The sequence below is a fragment of the Lissotriton vulgaris genome, chromosome 3_1 (genome assembly GCF_964263255.1).
Source record: "Lissotriton vulgaris chromosome 3_1, aLisVul1.2, whole genome shotgun sequence".
In the NCBI taxonomy this organism is placed as follows: Eukaryota; Metazoa; Chordata; class Amphibia; order Caudata; family Salamandridae; genus Lissotriton; species Lissotriton vulgaris.
Genome location: NC_141689.1, coordinates 1,349,540,912 through 1,349,559,124, shown reverse-complemented (window position 1 = coordinate 1,349,559,124; position 18,213 = coordinate 1,349,540,912). Strand labels below are relative to the sequence as shown.

General features: G+C 48.3%; 1 protein-coding gene across 1 annotated transcript in view; it reads right to left on the bottom strand.

Annotated features, from left to right (window-relative positions):
* The window catches only part of PIGG (phosphatidylinositol glycan anchor biosynthesis class G (EMM blood group)), an 867,273-nt gene that overhangs the window by 400,967 nt on the left and 448,093 nt on the right, over positions 1 to 18,213 (bottom strand). Inside the window, exon 8 of the mRNA XM_086961823.1 lies at positions 3,146 to 3,427. Within this exon, the coding sequence (XP_086817949.1) occupies positions 3,146 to 3,427 (282 nt within the window). The remainder of the gene's footprint in view (positions 1 to 3,145; positions 3,428 to 18,213) is intronic.

Here is an 18,213-nt window from a genome sequence, read left to right as displayed (position 1 = left end):
ACTGTGTGACGTGTTGACAGAGGGCTAGGGCTGCTGTGTGATATGTGCAAGTGGAAAGTGTTTCTGCCTGAAGCACAGCTCTCCAGTCGGAGGGAGGTGATAATCCAGTGTTCTGGGAGGGGACAAGGGTGTACAAGTGCAGGATACCTCCCAGCAATGTGCCCTGGTAGGGCAGCTTGCGGGCCAAAAGAGCAGAAAGGCCCCCCGTGTAGCCCTGCATGCAGCCCCCGCCCTCAGCTCTTCCCCATGGCTCCCTCACATGCAGAGCCCGGCTTTGAATAAGCACCAAATGGACCAGGTGTGAGACTTTTCAACAGGCAAATGTGGAGAGGAGGCGGGGCCTTCCAGCAAGGGACACACTCCCATGGAACTATGCGTACCCTTCGGAATCACAGCTTCCCAAGCGCCCTACAACTGCATCACCAAGGACACGTCATTCTAGAGTTAAAATTTCCAAAAGTTACCCATAAAGAGTTCGATTCTCGCAGTCCGAGGCACTGCGGCCCCGCTTCCGGCCCCTCCCCCAGGTGTCCAGATGTTAGCTGCTGCAAGAGTCAGTGTCGGAAACTTGGGAGCATGTGTTTCAGTGCAGAGCGCTTAACTTTTGTGACTTGGAAAGCTCTCGGTCTCCTTGCTCCATCAGAGCCCGTCCATCGAACTCTTTCCTCCCAGGGGTGTTCAAAATTATAAACAAGCATGGCCGAAGCGGACCGCGCCGAAAAGGAACAGTAATTAGGTAAACAAGCACGCGAGTGGTGCGCGCGCCAGGGCGAGACCTATTGCCTCAACCAATCAGAGAGCCTACTGCTGCATGCTTTGCGCGTGACAGATAAGAAAAGTCGTCATGACACACGTAAAGCAAGCCACCGAGTCCGGAGGGGCCGGACCAAAAAGCCAAAGGGAGGCAACAAAGATAGCTTCTTTCCAGTGGCTGGCCACCATTTAGCATAAACGGTGACGCCAGCCAATGGAAATAAGGGGTGGGGCTTAAAGCCCTTTTCTAAAAGTACTCTTCTGCATTAAATCTCGCCGAGAAAGCTATGCATGTGCACAGCAACGCTAGGTGAGACCTAAAAAAGAGTTCTTTCTGAAACAAGTGCTACCTTTTTGCCAAATTTGGTGTAACTCTGTTCAGCAGCTCGGGCTCTAGCCGTGTCTAAAGTTTCCTATGGAAAATAACATGGAGAAAACACGTTTTGGGACCCCCCTTTTTTCTCGGCCCCCGCTTACCGAATCACCCGAAACATTCAGGATAGGAGCTGACCGGAACGCCCCACTAGTTTTAAAAATTTTGCGAACATTCGTCAACTGTTGCCAAAGTTATTGGGAAAAGAAAAAACGCTTTTCCTATGGAAACTAGGTCCTAACTATAACTATCTCCTGGCGACCGCAATGTTGACCACCTTAAATGAATATGTAACAGCTGACAAGGATCAGGAAGAACGGAATTGAATGAAATATTGACACCTATTGTAAGTGAATGACCGAAAGCTATAGTGAACCTGGATAGTGACTCATTCCTTTAAACAGTATATTATGTATTGGGAGTTAGAGGACTTGCTCCGATCTGCTCGAGAGATGATTGTATACCTATATTCTCTGATTATTTTACTGGCACCTATGACCATGCATTTTATGTTGTGTTGAACTATATCAAAAGCAAAAATAAAAATTTGTAAACTTTTGATTTTCTTCCAGTTTAGATTCCAAAATAAATGTGTAGGTTGCCCATTTCCAAAACCTAAAATGTTTGATTTTTCAAGAATTATGCTCAAACTGTTATTGGTGCAATAGGTTGAAAGATTATCTCAGGTGTGCTGGAGGCAAATGCTAGTTCTATCTGGAATGACTGTTGTCATATGCATACAAAAGTATAGGCATTGAATACCTCATAGTTTTGGTGGGAAGGCTTTCATATCAAAAAAGAAATAGGGCAATGTCTGAAAGGTATAGATTAAATTGAACGAGAAAAAGACACAACCTGGCTTAACCCCTATATAGTTGTATATTTTTTAGGGTATTGCGCTGTCGTCTAGTCTTACTGATATCTAGGTATTGGTATAGAGCCCAGGAAGCCTGAATTATTTGGGATCTATGCCACGTGCGATCAGCTTTGCCAAGAGGCTGTCTCTGCCAATGCCATCAAATGCGGTTTTAAAATCGATGAAGTAGGCATACAGTTTCAAGTATTTGTCTATGGAACAGGAAGTGCCATGATACTGTTGGCTGTAACGCTGTTAGCCATACATCGAGTTTAATACCAGGGAACCAGATTATTTGTGTCTGACCACTTTTTTTAGTGGCAGAGATCCATACAAAATGGACTCCACATTGAGACGGTCTGTCATTCGATGATTCGCTGGGTCTATTAATTAGCTTTTTTCTGTAAGGGGCAGAGAATGGAGTTGATTACAAGTGGAGAACTACTAGTAGCTCACATTGGAGAAGCCTAGTGTAGAATATATGGCTACAGAGTACACCTAATAACTTTTTGCCCATCATTGTTGAACTAAAGGAAATGCTAGTTAAAGCTGTTATTTAGACAATTTAGCTTTAAATACTGTTAGAACCAACAGCTCCTTGCTTTAATTGTGAAGATCAGTATATATGTCTTGGAATGGTTACATTTTGTTGCTGTGGTCCTCCAGTTGTTTAAACCTTGCTTTGCACATCACCACAGATGTTAACATGTGTCTTTTAGTTTCTGTACAAGTGAAGATAACAAAAAGGATGTAGGCTGAATAACAAAAGTGAATTCAAGTGTTGGGGAGTTGTTGTCTCGTGTTTTAAGTCCTGTACTCATGTTGTTTCTGTAGTTCTATTCTGGATGGGAGTTTCATTAACCATAAATAAAGATACATGAAGATGAAAATAAAAAAATAGAAGAATGGAAGGCAGTGCTAAGTAGAATTTCCATTGAACTGGATTTGGAGACAGGAGAATTTTTCACAGTTGCCTTCATTAATGAGCCTTGTGGCTGCCAATCCACTTTATGTTTGAGAATAAGACAAAAAAGCTTGAACGGTGCTAAAAAGGCTCAATAATGTGAAAAAGTACACATGCTTACTAGTTTTCTGTGATTTAAGTATACAAATGGCAACATGAATTACGTTATTTCTCGTAAATGATTTTCAGACACACTTACCTTTTTAGGAGCTAGGGTACCCAGGAGTCTCTGTCCAACGTTGGATAAAATCACACACAGAAGGGCGGAAATTAAGAGCATTATTCCTACTGACATCACCCATGGAATACTGCAGAAATAACATGCGCTGTCGGCTGAGGTACACATGATGACGTGAAATGAAAGTAAAATCAGGCCCACCAGGTAAAACAGCAACGAAAACAGAGGCGAGGTCACTGGCACTTCGAAAGAAGCACTGCTGCACAAGGCATCCGGAATACTGAGCATCAACAGGAAAAAAACCTGTGGAAAATACAGCCAGACCTTAGACACAACATTGCAACAGTCAGGATATGTGCAACAGTGATAGCTCGACAGTCTTAAAATAGAGAACATTCAATTGTGTCATCAACCAAGTCAATGAAGAGGTACTTTGAGCGAATCCAGAGTGCAGCGAAACGGTAATTCGCTCGAGATAGACAACTTGGATTTTATTCTTCAGATTATGCCAGCATAACACTTCGGTGCCTGAATTGCATTGATATACGCTATTTGCACACTGTAAGATGAAAACCTTTCAAAACAAACATGCACAATATTAGCAACGGGAGAGTTTACAATCACATTTTTGAGCTTGCTATTGAAACTGCCAACTCCACCGAAATGTGCAAAGCAAGATCAATGGGTCTAATTGAAGAAGAGGCCACACAAATGCTGCCAACTTATTGTTGGGAAAATATCACATTCACAAGTGGGCAGAGTTAATGTATATTGTTTCTCAAATGTCAAATTAAGCTTAGCCCTCATATCAATAACAAAGTTCACCAAAGCATTTAAGCTATAGAAGAGATAGAGAAACATCAACATTTGAATGGATAGGATATAAACAAATGTGGAAACGGCTCGGCTTTGTCTTTAGTTCAAAGTATACCCAAGTTAATTCACTACTGTGCAGCACTGAGCACTGGACAAAGCATTGAAAATGTTGATTAACCATTATTCATGTTACAAAAAAGTTGGAGTTGAATGCTGAAAAAACAACATCATGCAATCACTTGAGTACAGTAAACTGTAAATTGGCTCCCCTACTATTTTCTCTCTATACAGTTGATTTACCTCTGGCTCTCTCAGCATGTTCAGGTATTGCCCCGATTTTGGGGAGCTCTCCAATTGTATGCCTCATGTATGCTGATGATATTTTGATTCTCGATCTGACTCCTAAGGGCCTGAATAATCGCCTGCAGGCTCTATATGAATATGCTGGAAACCATTTTTTGTTGATAAATACTGCAAAAAGCAAAGTGATGTGCATGTCCGGTAGGAAGAAACCTAAATATTCGAACTTTCCTTGGGTAGTAGGGGGTCAAAAATTGGAAACAGTGAAATCTTACTCCTTCCTTGGTAAAATTGTTAAGAGTAATTTAAGTGAGAAAGCTCATATAGCCAACAATTCTCGGAAAGCCATTACTCAGGGAAAGAGTTTGGTATCCTTGTATAGGGCTACAGGTAGAAGGCATTTTTCGATACTATTGGATGTTTTTCGAGCAAAAGTTCCTGCCTCCCTACTCTATGGAATAGAGCTAATCGATGTAAAAAAATTGGAGCTTCTTAAATTCCTCGGAAGGAAAAATTTTACGTAGCCTAATATCTGTCAACACAGCTAGTTCAACTGCTGTCTTAAGACAGGAACTCGGCTTACGTAGTAGCTGGGTCCAAGGTCTAGCGGGAATCGTACGCTGGGTTGTTAGCCTTGCAAGGAGCGAGCCTAGTACCCTAAGACATCTTATAAAAAATGAGTTGTTGGGAAACTTTAATGACTATTCATTGATCATAACATTTTTTAGATATGCTGTGGGTCAATTACAACTGGATAAAGATGTTTTATTCTCTCTGTCATCTTATCAGTTAAAAACCCTTTTGAAGTCCTCCTCGTGGGAACTAGGGTTTAGACTGGATAGAGATCTCCGGATTTTGAAAAAGGGGATCACCCCAGTTATCGATTCCTGCCTATTGAGGAAAGCTCAACCATATATTCAATGGAACATTCCTCATGGCGTTAGACGCCTACTGTTTTTGGTAAGACAGGATTTGCTCCCTTTGAAATCTCTCTTATCCAGATGGCATGGCCACTCAGCGGTATGTGATTTCTGCCAGATGAATGATCAAGATTTGTCTCATGTCATTTTTGTTTGTCCAGCCCTGATGTCTTTCAGGCGAAGATGGTTAAGACCAATCTGCCTTCAACTGAACATTTTGTCTGCCCCTTCTTTTAGTGCAGCTATGATTAACCCTCCAAATGAAATGTTTTGTTTCAAACTGTACACATTTTTCAAATGTTTTCTAGATCTGTATTAATTTGGTAATTTTAGATTGTCGTGTATTTTTATTCAATGTACCTGTTGACATTTTATGTTTAAGCTTTCTTTGTATGTATTTTATGTCTTTTATGTGGACCTCGTAATGAGTTCCGATATCATAATAAACTTAAACTTAAACTTAAACTGTAAATGTCAGGGACTTAGGCAAAGACTGGCGACTGGGTAGAAAACGTAAGCAGAACGAGGAGTACAGCGCTGCCCAGGATCACACAGGAAGTCAGAGGAGAAAAGGGATCCAAAGGGGAAGCCTGCACAAAGGACAAGATGGCTAAGAGTCCAGGCACTCATGAAGCGATTTAGCTTTCAGAATAAATTCACCTAACGATGTGCAAGAAATGTATATAAACAACAACATTAACAATAAAGGGAATGTGGGGTAAAGCACTCGGGAGCTCCACACAGTAAGACTGAAGCTTAGTAAGTTCCTCACCCACAGTTGCTGTTACAGATACTGAGTGCAAATACCAACATGTAGGAAATGCATGCAAAGGCAGGGTCTGTGGAGTTGACAGCTATGGCGATGTTATAAACGTAACTCAAAGACAATACTCACAGTGAACAAGGAACATCACCTAGGTTGTCAGCTGTGCCTGCGGATCCTTGCGAGCAAAAACAGGAACACGCAAGGCAGTAACCACAAGGAGGTAGAACTAAACACTGACACAATAGACAAGGAGCTAGCAAGGTGGAGTGCTTCACGGGTAAAAATTGGAAATTACAGGGCACACTTGGCAGAAAGCATGAAACAAAGATATGAGGTAATAGAAGCAAGACAGAAGAAATAGAAAGACAGTCCATTTCCATCACAGGTGCAGTGCAAGATACTAGAGAACTGCGAGAAAATTGTGATGTTCTGCAGGGCAGAATAATAGGCTGTAAATTAAAAGCAGTATTGTAGGCAGAACCTGAAGAGTCCAAATCCAGTAACGGGTGCTTAGAAGCCTGACTGAATTAAAGGTGTTTGAAGTCCTGATTATGGGAGGCTAGAGTAGCACCATGAAAACAAAGGCAGATTGACTGTTGGGTCAAAAGCAGATAACAGACTGGCAGGAGGCACAGAGGTCAAAGGCAACTGACAAAAGACAAAGGAGGTGACAGGAAGCGATGAGATGAGTACCACCATAGAGAATCAAGAAAAATTCCTAATGGGGTGTGTAAATGACAAAAGGAAATAATTTATCCTTTTGTTAAAAACCCCTCACTCACCAACCTAGTGGTGACATGCTTCATCATCGGGGTCCACCCTGGTGGCCTAGCGTCACCAGGGTGTGCTACAACACCTGAATTACAGTGGAGCTGGTTGTGGGTGTAAGTGCAAAAAAAGGTGTGTTAAAACTTGTCCTGGTTTAACTTAGTGGGAAGATAAATTTTATTTACAAGCAACTGGACAATGTTAAAAAAGTGTGGTGAAATACTATGAGGGTAGTTACGGCCAAAAGTATCTCTGTATGTGATCTGGTCACTCCATTAGGAATTTTTCTTGATTCTCTATGGTGGTACTCCTCTCTTTGTTTATTTAGTCCTTTATCAGGGGAACAGAAGTACTCTCCGTTCACTCAAGGTGAACACGATCCCATGCTCTCCCTTTTGTTAATCTAGGTGACAGGAAGCGACCTGAAGTTCTGGTCCTTGAGAAAAACATACAAAAGACTTGCATGCAGGAGACTTTAGAAGCAGGTATGCAGGAGACCCAGGCTCTAGAGGCTTGCATGTTGAGAGTTTTGTCTCTGATACTGGACGTTCAGCCTCTGAATGTATACCTACTGAGACCTCTGAAGGCTGGCAAACTGGAAGCACAGGTTCACAAAGCAGGCTCAAGGGTGGAAGGCAGGCATGTTGGAGGCACCTGCCCCCAAAGGAAGGCAGGCTGGAGGTGCTGGCACCCGAAGGCAGGCAGGTTGGAGTCGCTGGCCCCCGAAGGCAGGCAAGTTGGAGGCACCGGCCACCAAAGGCAGGCAGGCTGGAGGCTCATTGGACAGGCAATGCACAGGCTGAGACTCTGATAGCAGGCAGAAGGCAGCCTTCGGGCCGGCTGAGGACTCGGCCGGCTGAGGAAACTGGCCCCAAAGACGCAGCCGTGACCTCATCTAACCTCACTCTGCTTGGGGATTTTAATATTCATTCAGATGACCCCCAGGATATGGCAGCTAATAACTTGCGGGCCAACATGCAAGCGTTAGACCTCTGCCAGAGAGGCTATCAGGCGACCCATAAGAAGGGACATCTTCTCGATCACATATACAGTAATATCAACCTTAATGTAGAGTCCCCTGTTCCTCTGCCTTGGACCGATCATTTTTTGATACCGTTCACCTGGCTTTCTAACTCTTGTCCCCCTCCTGAAGCCTCTATAAAGTACATGGGCAGGAAATGGTCCTCACTTCCCCTCACCGATTGGACAACGGCCCTTACTCAAGACCCCCCGAGAAAGGCCTTGAACCCTGCCTCAGCTTCTAGCAACTTTGATCACTGGATCTCCAGCACTTTAGATCAAGTTCTTCCCAAACGCCCTTGTAATCTCATCAGAAGACCTAAAGTTGCACCCTGGTACACTCCTGCTCTGAGGTTATTAAAGCTTGACTGCCGCAAACTAGAGAGAGCGTGGAGGAAGGACCATTCTTAGTCTAGGAAAGACGAATACAGGTCCGCAATGAGGCTCTATAAATCAGAGATTAAAATGGCGCAAACCTCCTTCTATGAAGGTAAAATTAGTGCTGCAGCAAATGCGCCTAGAGAAATCTTTAGGATAGCTAAGTCCCTCATTTCAGCTCCGGCTGAGCGTCCTTCTGTTGAAGGGGCACAAGACCGCTGTAATGAGCTAGCTGCTTTTTTTCCAAGAAAATCTCGACCATATATTCATCTTTTAGTAATCCTACAGTCAATACCCCCTCCGTCCCTCCTAGGCCAGCTGACTCCTCGGTTCCCTGCAAACTGGACACAATTCCGCTTCTTGATGCCGCCAGCCTGGATAGATTAATCTCCAAAGTTTCTTCTGGCTCCCCCAATGACCCGGCACCCCCCCGGATCCTTGTCAAGGCACTGGACGTGATTCGTCCTGTGATCCTGGAACCTCCATTGTGTCCAGGTCGGTCCCACTCGCTTGGAAGTGTGCCATGGTGAAGGCGCTTCTCAAGAAACCCTCCCTGGACCAGAACAACCTGTCCAACTACCGCCCCATTTCGTTGCTTCCCTGGTTGAGTAAACTGCTGGAGAGGCACACCAACAATATCTTAACAGACTATCTAGAGTCCAACTGTCTGTTGCGTGCCTCCCAGACAGGTTTTCGCCCTCAACATGGCACAGAAACTGCCATGTTGGCGGTCACAGAGGAAGCAAGAACGACTTTGGATCGGGGAGGAAAAGTGGCCATTATCCTGTTAGACCTTAGTGCCGCGTTCGACACGGTGAACCATGCCACGCTAGTATACCGACTGGCGGGCATGGGCGTGTCGGGCGCAGCTCTGGACTGGCTCACCTCCTTTTTGAGTGAGCGCTTTTTCCGGGTCTTTGAGGGTGAGACAGTCTCTCCTAAACATCCTCTCAGGTGTGGGGTCCCTCAGGGCTCCTCCCTGAGCCCGACCCTCTTTAACGCCTACATGGAACCTCTGGATAGGATAGTCCATCCCTTTGGTGTGCGTATAGTCACCTACGCGGATGATACGCAGCTGTTGGTCTCGTTAGACCACGCAGATGGATCATCCAACACCTTAGGCCCCTGTCTAGAGGCTGTTGCCAGTTGGATGCAAGCTTCCTGTCTCAAGCTTAACGGGGAGAAGACAGACATCATTCTCCTTGGAAATCCCTCCCCGTCTGCTCTTGCACCCGTCTGGCCACCATGTCTTGGCGCTCCTCCTGCGCCCAAGTCCCAGATAAAGAGCCTCGGGATCTGGCTTGACACTGCCCTTGATTTCTCTGTCCAGGCTACTAAGACTGCTGCCACTTGCTTCGGACTAATGAGGATGCTCCGGCGGGTGCTCCCTTTGCTCCCTTTCCAGGCGAGGAGGATCATGGTTCAGGCCCTCATTCTCTCTCGCCTGGATTACGGGAACGCTCTCTACCTGGGAGCACCGGCTTCGGTCCTTCAGAGGCTCCAGGTCACACAAAACAGTGCGGCCCGCCTATTGTTCAATCTGTCCCGTCGGCAGTCGGCGAGGAAGGCCCTGAAGGACCTTCATTGGCTCCCAATGGCTGCCAGAGTGCAGTTCAAAACTCTGTGCATTATGCACAAATCCTTCCACCGTGTAGGCCCAGCGATTCTGCACCCGCTGGTTATGGCTTATGTTCCAACACGCCCCCTTCGGTCTGGTACCCTGCAGCTGGCCACCTCCTCTAAAATTAACAAAGCCCGTTGGGGTGGCCGCTCTTTTTCTCATTCGGCGACCAGACTCTGGAATGCCCTCCCCTTTGCCATCCGGGGTAACAGCAACCTCCTCTCGTTCAGAAAGGCCCTAAAAACGCATTTGTTTGCTAAATCTCTCTGATCTGCCCCGAGCCTGCGCTAAAACCATTTTATCTTCAAGCGCTGCGAGGCCCCAGGGCGGTTATGCGCTATACAAATGCAATTTTTCATTTCATTTCACATCCTTCGGGCCGGTTGAGGACTCTGGCCCCAAAGACATCCTTTGGGCTGGCTGAGGACTCTGGTCCCAAAGACATCCTTTGGGCCAGCTGAGGACTCTGGCTCAAGCTAAAGGCAGAGTGGCACAAGGTTCACAGACTTTAAACTCTGGGAATGGTAGTAGGTCATGAACAGTAGATCCCCTGTTGTCAGTAGTGACATCTTCACAGGTCCTAGGCACATTAAAACACACAGAAGGACTTTCTTCTGATGGCTAAGATCAGTGCTTATCTTAGAGTCTCTGAGAGTCAGACTTCTTTTACCATTTGGCAGTTCACATCTCGTAGTAAGAAGAAATAGGTCAGAATTTACTTGGTCTTGGGAGATCTATTCATTTTCTTCTGCATTACAAGGTGGTTCAGATGCATAGAGTGCTATCATTTCCTGACTTTTCAAAATGTGGTGTGCTTGAAGGCAAGAGAGCAAACAAGAGGTCAGGATTTTGTTTCTTATCAGCGAGGAGGTTGGTTTTAGTCGCAGCAGTTAGATCAAGAGTGTGGTCTGAGTCACAGGATATTGTCACATCAGGGAGTATGTGGGGCACTGTTTCAGGTTTTGTCTGTATGTCAATGGCCTGTCAATGGGTTATCTCTGAGATAGAACTGACCTCACTACCTGGAAAAGAAAGCAAAGAGATGTTTTGTGTTTTGCCTGGCATTTGGGGTTCCTGAAAAGTGGAGAGAAACATCTCAGATGTAGTGGCTAGATGTAATTTAGCGCTTGAAGACAAAACATCTGGGGAGCTAGAACATTCAGAATTCAAACAAATACTTCCCCTAACTGAACTATGAGACAAGGTACTATGGCTATTCTGAGTGGAATCTGAGTTATCAGCCAAAGTATTATTCACATAATCACTGGACCAGTTCTGAGGGGAATGCAAAAGGGAGCGCAAGGTTTCATTCTCCATTTGTAAGAAAGCTAACATAGATTCAAAAAAGTAGTTTCGTACAGCGGTTTTAGATCCATACTTGAACTTTAGATTATAGTATTTTATTCTCTTGTTGTAGATCCAGAATCTTAGATTACATTTTTACCTTGTGATGACTGTAGATCATTTTCTATTAGGACAGTAGTAGGTCTGGCAACTTATTAACAAGCAATAGCATTAAACCTTGGATTTTGAGTTAGATGACTATGAGGGATGCTCCAGACGCAATAAGGACCGCATTATTGGAGTCCCGGAATGCGCAGAGGGGCCTTGGGTGGATCTTTTCGTGGAAGAGCTGATCACTACTTACCTTAAGCCGCGGGGTCCCTCCAACTTCTTCTCGGTGGAGCGGGCGCACCGGGTCCCTGGGGGTCGGCCGAGGCCTGGAGGCCCCACGACCGCTCCTTGTCAGGATCTTCAACTTCCGCGACAGAGACGTCATCCTGCTATGTGCCCGCTCTGCCCCACCGGTAGAATTCCAAAACAGCCGCATCTCCTTCTTCCTGGACTTCACCCTCAAGGTGCAGAGATGATGACGAAGCTTCTTGGAAGTTAAAAAGGCGCACCGTAACAAAGACTTGAAATATGCAATGATGTTCCCAGCCAAGCTGAGAGTGGAATCAGATGAAAAATCCTGGTTCTTCTCCTCCCCGGAGGAGACCTGGTACTGGCTCGAGGGCTGGCGTACGGCGAGCCACCACAACAATCATGGCTGTGGTGTGAGGTGGGACGGTGACACCCGAGCTTCTGGCAGTGTCTCACCACTGCAAGACTTGCATGGCGTGGCAGGAGGTCCCGAATGACTGGTCTGTATGTTTTTTCCCTGGGGATGATGGAACAGTCCGGACGGCCAGAGGGGTGCGGGTATAGACTTTTCTCCACCACAAGTGTCGAACCCTGTTATTCGGAGCTGTCCTGTCATATAAGACTTGGTTGAATTGTTCTCCCCGAGTTTGCTTGTTCCCCGATTCAACACTTGGGCGTTGTGGGATGTACCCTGGGCCCTACCTACTGCTCTAGTATAAACCTGTTAGACGTTTACGGTTACTGTTGATATAGTGATAATTTCTCAAACATATATGCTCGGTCCGGCTGCACGACCCGTGAGTTTTTCGACAGGTGGGCAATAGGCACTCTGCTAGTTTGGGGGGGGCGGGAGGTTTTGTTACCGCCGAGCAGGGAGGCAGGGATGGTGGCAGGTATATTGGGTCTGTGGGAGGGGGCGTGGGGTTTGCATTGGAGTTATGATTTTGGTATGGTTTTTAATTCAGGTATGTCATATTCAATGGGTTTTGTTTTTGTCATGTTTTGCACCGGTACACGCTATTGCTCACCTCTCCACTCTTATGCTCCATTCATCTGCTACTGTGGTAAGGGGTATCCACCTGGACTATTCCCAGCTATGCTTGACTATCCGACACCCCTCGATTCCCATTAGACAGATGTGATGACACGAGGACTGACACCTAATTTGGCCACTTGGAATGTTAACGGATTGGGTGACAAAATTAAGCGGGGCATTGTGTTGCAGTAAGCCAAGCGCAAGGAGCTTGATCTGGTCCTATTGCAGGAGACACACATGATTGGGAACTCCTTTGGCGCCCTGAACAGGAAAGGATACAAAATGGTGGTCCACTCCGGCTTTACCTCGGGCTCCAGAGAGGTGGGGGTTTGCTTCAGAGGGGTTGTCCCTACATCATCCACAACACCTGGCCCGATCGCCAGGGCAGATGCGCAGCGAGCGGTTTCGGGCTCCTGGGAATGACAGGTTGTTAAGGTCGTCTCTGTTTATGCACCCCCCGGTATGCAGCACCCGACGCTACGTAACTTAGGAACCTTGCTACTAGACCTGCCACTTGGGGTGTTGGTGTTGGGGGGATTTCAATCTCACGATAGAGAGTTCTCTCGACCGTTTACCTCCCCAGGAGGAGCCATCGAGAGGGTCGCACCTGCTGGAGTTTGTGAACGCTCTGGGGGTTGTGGATGTGTGGCAGTGGTTCAACCCGTTGTATACCCGCTGTACGTTCCAATCCGGGGTGCACGGTAGTCAGTCGAGGATAGAATATGTATTTACTCATGCCCAAGACATTCAACTTTTCAAGAGGTCCAGTTGCCTGGCCCGCTGGATCTCTGACCACTCTCCCGTCGACTCTGGGTTCTCGCTGTGGGGGGCGCCCCCACTCCATTTCCGTGCACCCGTGGGCATGAACATTCCGCAAATTAGAGACGCTCTCCGCAAAGACACTGAATATTATTTTGCAAAAAATATCAGTTCAGTTGACTCTGCAGTGACACTGTGGGGGGCCTTCGGGCGGTCATAAAGGGCAGGGCTTTATCACTCATGGTTGGCCACAGGGCGGAGAGAACCAAGAGAGTATTGGAATTAGAGGCTTAGGTCTTGTGATTGAAGGAGTCGGTGGCCCGGGTTTCTGACCCCGCCACAGATTTGCACTTACGAGCCAGGACTATCGACAGCTTCTCTTCGCAGACGTTGCGGGGCGCTCGCTAGACTCCCGACACAGAATCTTTGAGCAGGGTGAACGGACAGGTAAACTCTTGTCATGGCTTGAACGATGGGAACAGGCTGCTAGATGGATCGGCGCGATAGCAAATCCAGAGGGTACCCGTTATTACCGACCCTCAACAAATAGCTGACATAATTGCCAGCTACTATGAGGAGGTATACACAAGCTCCCCCAAGTCTCAGGCCTCACTGTCTGCTGACCTCTTGGTTACGCTCAATATTCCCACCATTTCCCTGCAAGACAGAGAGACCATGGAGGCAGACATCACAGTTACAGAGGTTCAAATGGCTATACAAGACGTTCGCTCCGGGAAGGCTATGGGCCCCAAGGGCTTCCCATTGAGCTCTTCACGCCCATGTCAACTCTATTGGCACCTCACCTGTTAAATCTATACACTGAATGCTTCGAATCAGGAGTCCCCCCCGCAGTGGTCCACACTGCAGCGATTGTGGTCATCCACAAACAGAAAAAGCCTGTTGAGGAGTGCAAATTGTATCGCCCCATATCCCTTTTGACGGTTGAGGCTAAAATCCTGGCCAAACTCCTTGCGAATCGTCTCCTCCACTATATCACTGACCTGGTCCACCCAGATCAATCCGGGTATATGCCGGGAAGAAACACGGCACGGAATTTGCATCGTGTGCATGGAGTCCTCGGCATGCTCCACACCATAGAGCATGGGTACTCACAAACTTTCTCTCGGGGGCCAAATTTACAGTTTGGTTTGTGTCCGAGGGCCGCATCAGTGGGGGGCAGGGTCAGTGGGGGAGGGGGAGGGGCTAGAGCAACAACATAAAACTGACCATGAGGTTGATCATAGGTCCCTTCAGTGGACGCCTTCGTCCACTGAGCCTCCCGGCATACACACATCTCTCTCGGTCTCCCTCCCTCTCTCTAGCTCTCTCTCCCTCTCCCCCTCCCTCTCTCCTGTCTTCCTCTGTCTCACTCCGACTGTCTCACTCCCTCTCTCTCACTCCCTCTCTCTCACTCCCTCTCCGTCCCCCTCCCTTTCCCTCCCTCTCACTCACTCTGTCTCACCCCCTTTCACTCCCTTTTCCTCCCTCTCCCTCCATTTCCCTTCCTTTCCCTCCCTTTCCCTCCCTCTCCGTCTCCTTCCCTTTCCCTCTATCTCACTCCCTCTCCCTCCCTGTCCGTCTCACTCCCTCTCCGTCTCACTCACTCCATCTCCCTCCCTCTCCCACTCACTCATTCACTCTCACTCTCTCCCTCACTCTCACTCGCTCACTGCCTCCCTCTCACTCACTCCCTCTCATTCACTCCCTCCCTCTCACTCTCACTCACTCCCTCTCACTCCCTCCCTCTCACTCACTCACTCCCACTCACTCACTCACTCCCACTCCCTCCCTCCCTCCCACTCACTCCATCCCTCTCACTCACTCCATCCCTCTCACTCACTCCATCCCTCTCACTCCCTCCCTCTCACTCACTCACTCCCACTAATTTACTCATTCTCTCTCACTCACTCCCTCTCACTCTCATTCACTCCCTCTCACTCTCATTCACTCCCTCTCACTCACTCCCTCCCTCTAACTCACTCCCTCTCACTCATTCTCACCAACTCTCACTCTCTCAGTCACTTTCACTCCCTCCCTCATTCCCTCTCTCTCTCCCTCCCTCCCACTCCCTCCCTCTCACTCCCTCCCTCTCACTCCCTCCCTCCCACTCCCTCCCTCCCACTCCCTCACTCCCTCCCTCTCACTCACTCCCTCTCACTCACTCACTCTCACTCACTCCCTCTCACTCACTCACTCACTCTCACTCACTCCCTCTCACTCACTCCCTCTCACTCATTCTCACTCACTCATTCTCACTCACTCTCACTCTCACTCTCTGTCACTCTCACTCCCTCCCTCTCTCTCTCCCTCCCTCCCTCCCTCCCACTCCCTCCCTCTCACTCCCTCCCTCTCACTCCCTCCCTCTCACTCCCTCCCACTCCCTCCCTCTCACTCACTCCCTCTCATTCACTCCCTTCCTCTCACTCACTCACTCTCTCTCATTCACTCCCTCCCACTCACTCACTCCCTCCCACTCACTCCCTCTCACTCTCTCCCACTCACTCCCTCCCTCTCACTCCCTCCCACTCACTCACTCACTCTCATTCACTCCCTCCCTCTCACTCACTCCCTCCCACTCACTCACTCACTCTCTCTCATTCACTCCCTCCCTCTCACTCACTCCCTCCCACTCCCTCCCTCTCAGTCACTCACTCTCTCTCATTCACTCCCTCCCTCTCACTCACTCCCTCCCACTCACTCCCTCTCACTCTCTCCCACTCACTCCCTCTCACTCCCTCCCTCTCACTCACTCTCTCTCATTCACTCCCTCCCTCGCACTTACTCCCTCTCCCTCACTCCCTCACTCACTCCCTCCCTCCCTCCCTCTCACTCACTCACTCACTCCCTCTCACTCTCTCTGTCTCCCTCTCCGTCCTCCTCCCACTCCCTTTCCCTCCCACTCCCTCTGTCACCTCACCCTGCCTGTGCGCCAGCCGGGGCACACACACACAGCCGCACCCGAGCACTTCACAGGTCATTAAAAGACCATTTGCATGTTAATGATGCCTTTGTATTTCACCTCTCCTTAGGCCCCTGCAGCTTTACTCTGGCCATTCCAAGGATCGCCCGCCGGCAGCCCCCACAAAGCAGCAAGAGTCTCTCTCGCTGCTGCAGACACTTAAAAAAAAAAACTCGGGAAACACAGGTCTGATGTCTCGGGGGTCCGCGGGCCGCCAGGGAAGGCTTGCCGGGCCGCCACTGGCCCGCGGGCCGTACTATGAGTACCCCTGCCATAGAGGAAGAAGCGATTCTCTTGTCGTTGGATGCCTCTATGGCTTTTGACACCATCGAGTGGGGCTTTCTTTTTGCCGTTCTGGCTCGTCTGGGGTTCGGGCCCAAACAAATCCGTTTGATCCAGCTATTGTACACTCATCCTACGGCTCATGTCCTCGTAATAATCATTGCTCCGCCACTTTTACGCTCCATCGGGGCACGAGGCATGGCTGCCCCTTGTCACTGCTACTCTTCGCCTTTGTCTTAGAACCACTCGCGGTATGGGTTCAAGGTGATCTGGGGATACGGGGGTTTAAGTGGATGCAATACCACAAGGACCGTATCTCACAGACAAAATCCTTTCATATTTGGTTTCCCCAGCGCGGTCGCTACGACGGGTGCTCCACATTTTTCACATTTTCGCCGCCCACTCTGTATATCAGATAAATTGGTACAAGTCCCAGATGTATGCGCTGTGGGGTCCTCCCCCGGCGAGTCCTCGGGGCTTTGATATCCCGGTGGCCCCTCAGGGTTTTCAGTACCTGGGTCTTTTTGTAACTCCCGACCCGATCTCTTTTTCAAACAAAATCTACTCGGGCCCTTTCAACATTTCAAATCCGACGCGGTACACTGGTGCTCTCTCCCCCGCACTCTTCTTGGACGCGCATCCTTGTTCAAAATGTTAGCACTTCCACATTTTCGCTATGCCCTACAGAATACCCCATCCCGGTCCCAGATTCTTACTTTTCCCAAATTGACGGTGTATTGCGGGGACTGGTGTGGGAGGGTCGTACCTCACGTGTAGTCATGGACAAAAGCACCATGGGCTGTTATGATGGGGGCATCAGTCTACCTGATCTCAGTTTATATTATCAGACGTCCCAGTTGAGTGTAGTCAATCGCTGGGTGTTTGAACCCCATGATGAGCCTAATTTCCACACGGATCATTGGCTCCTGGGGCGGTTATAACAGAGCACTCTACACCAACCCCCGTAAACTTAAGTTCCAAGGCCCCACGGCGCGCACGGTTGAGATTTGGCATGACGATAACAAAAGGTTGGGCTGGCACAAGCGCCTGACGAAAGCGACCCCCTTGTGGGAACCCGATATTTTAGGTCATCTCAGTACTTGTCCAGGGTTCGACAAATGGGATCTAATCGGAATCTCCACGGTTAGAGACATGTGGGTTAAGAGGAGGATAGCATTGTTTCAGGAGCTCAAAACTAAATACCAATAGGCTCCTTCAGAGACGTTTAGGTACTTGCAGATTCAACACGCTGTGACCTCCGCCCTGCCGAGTGAGGGCTCCCTCCCTGCCTCGTCCCCTCTGGAATACAGTCTGTTGTTGGATCCCATGGACCGAAAGGCCATCTCGCTTACCTACAAGAAACTGGTCAACAACCGTGCTGACCTGATGATGAAACTGTGGGAGAGGTGGGAGTGGGATCTAGGAGTGATGAAGGATGACATGTGGCGAGACGCTCTAGCTTCATCCAGAGAAATAGTCATCCCCATGCGCATGCGGCTTCTCCAATTCAAGATCCTCCATCGAACATATTTTGATGCCAAACTTTTGTTCAAATTAGGTAGACGCCCTGATACGCTCTGTCTCCGACACTGCAATCAGGAGGGTACTTTTCTACATATCTTATGGGACTGCCCTCATATTCTGGACTACTGGGTGCCAAATGCTCGTCAACTTGAGAGGGCGGGGGGCAAATCCCTGGGATTATCTCCCCAACTATGCTTACTCAATATCTGGGGGGCGTCCGACCTCACACATGCTTAACAGACATGGGCCTCTATGGGCTTCATCATCGCAAAAAGGAATGTTGCACAACACTGGGG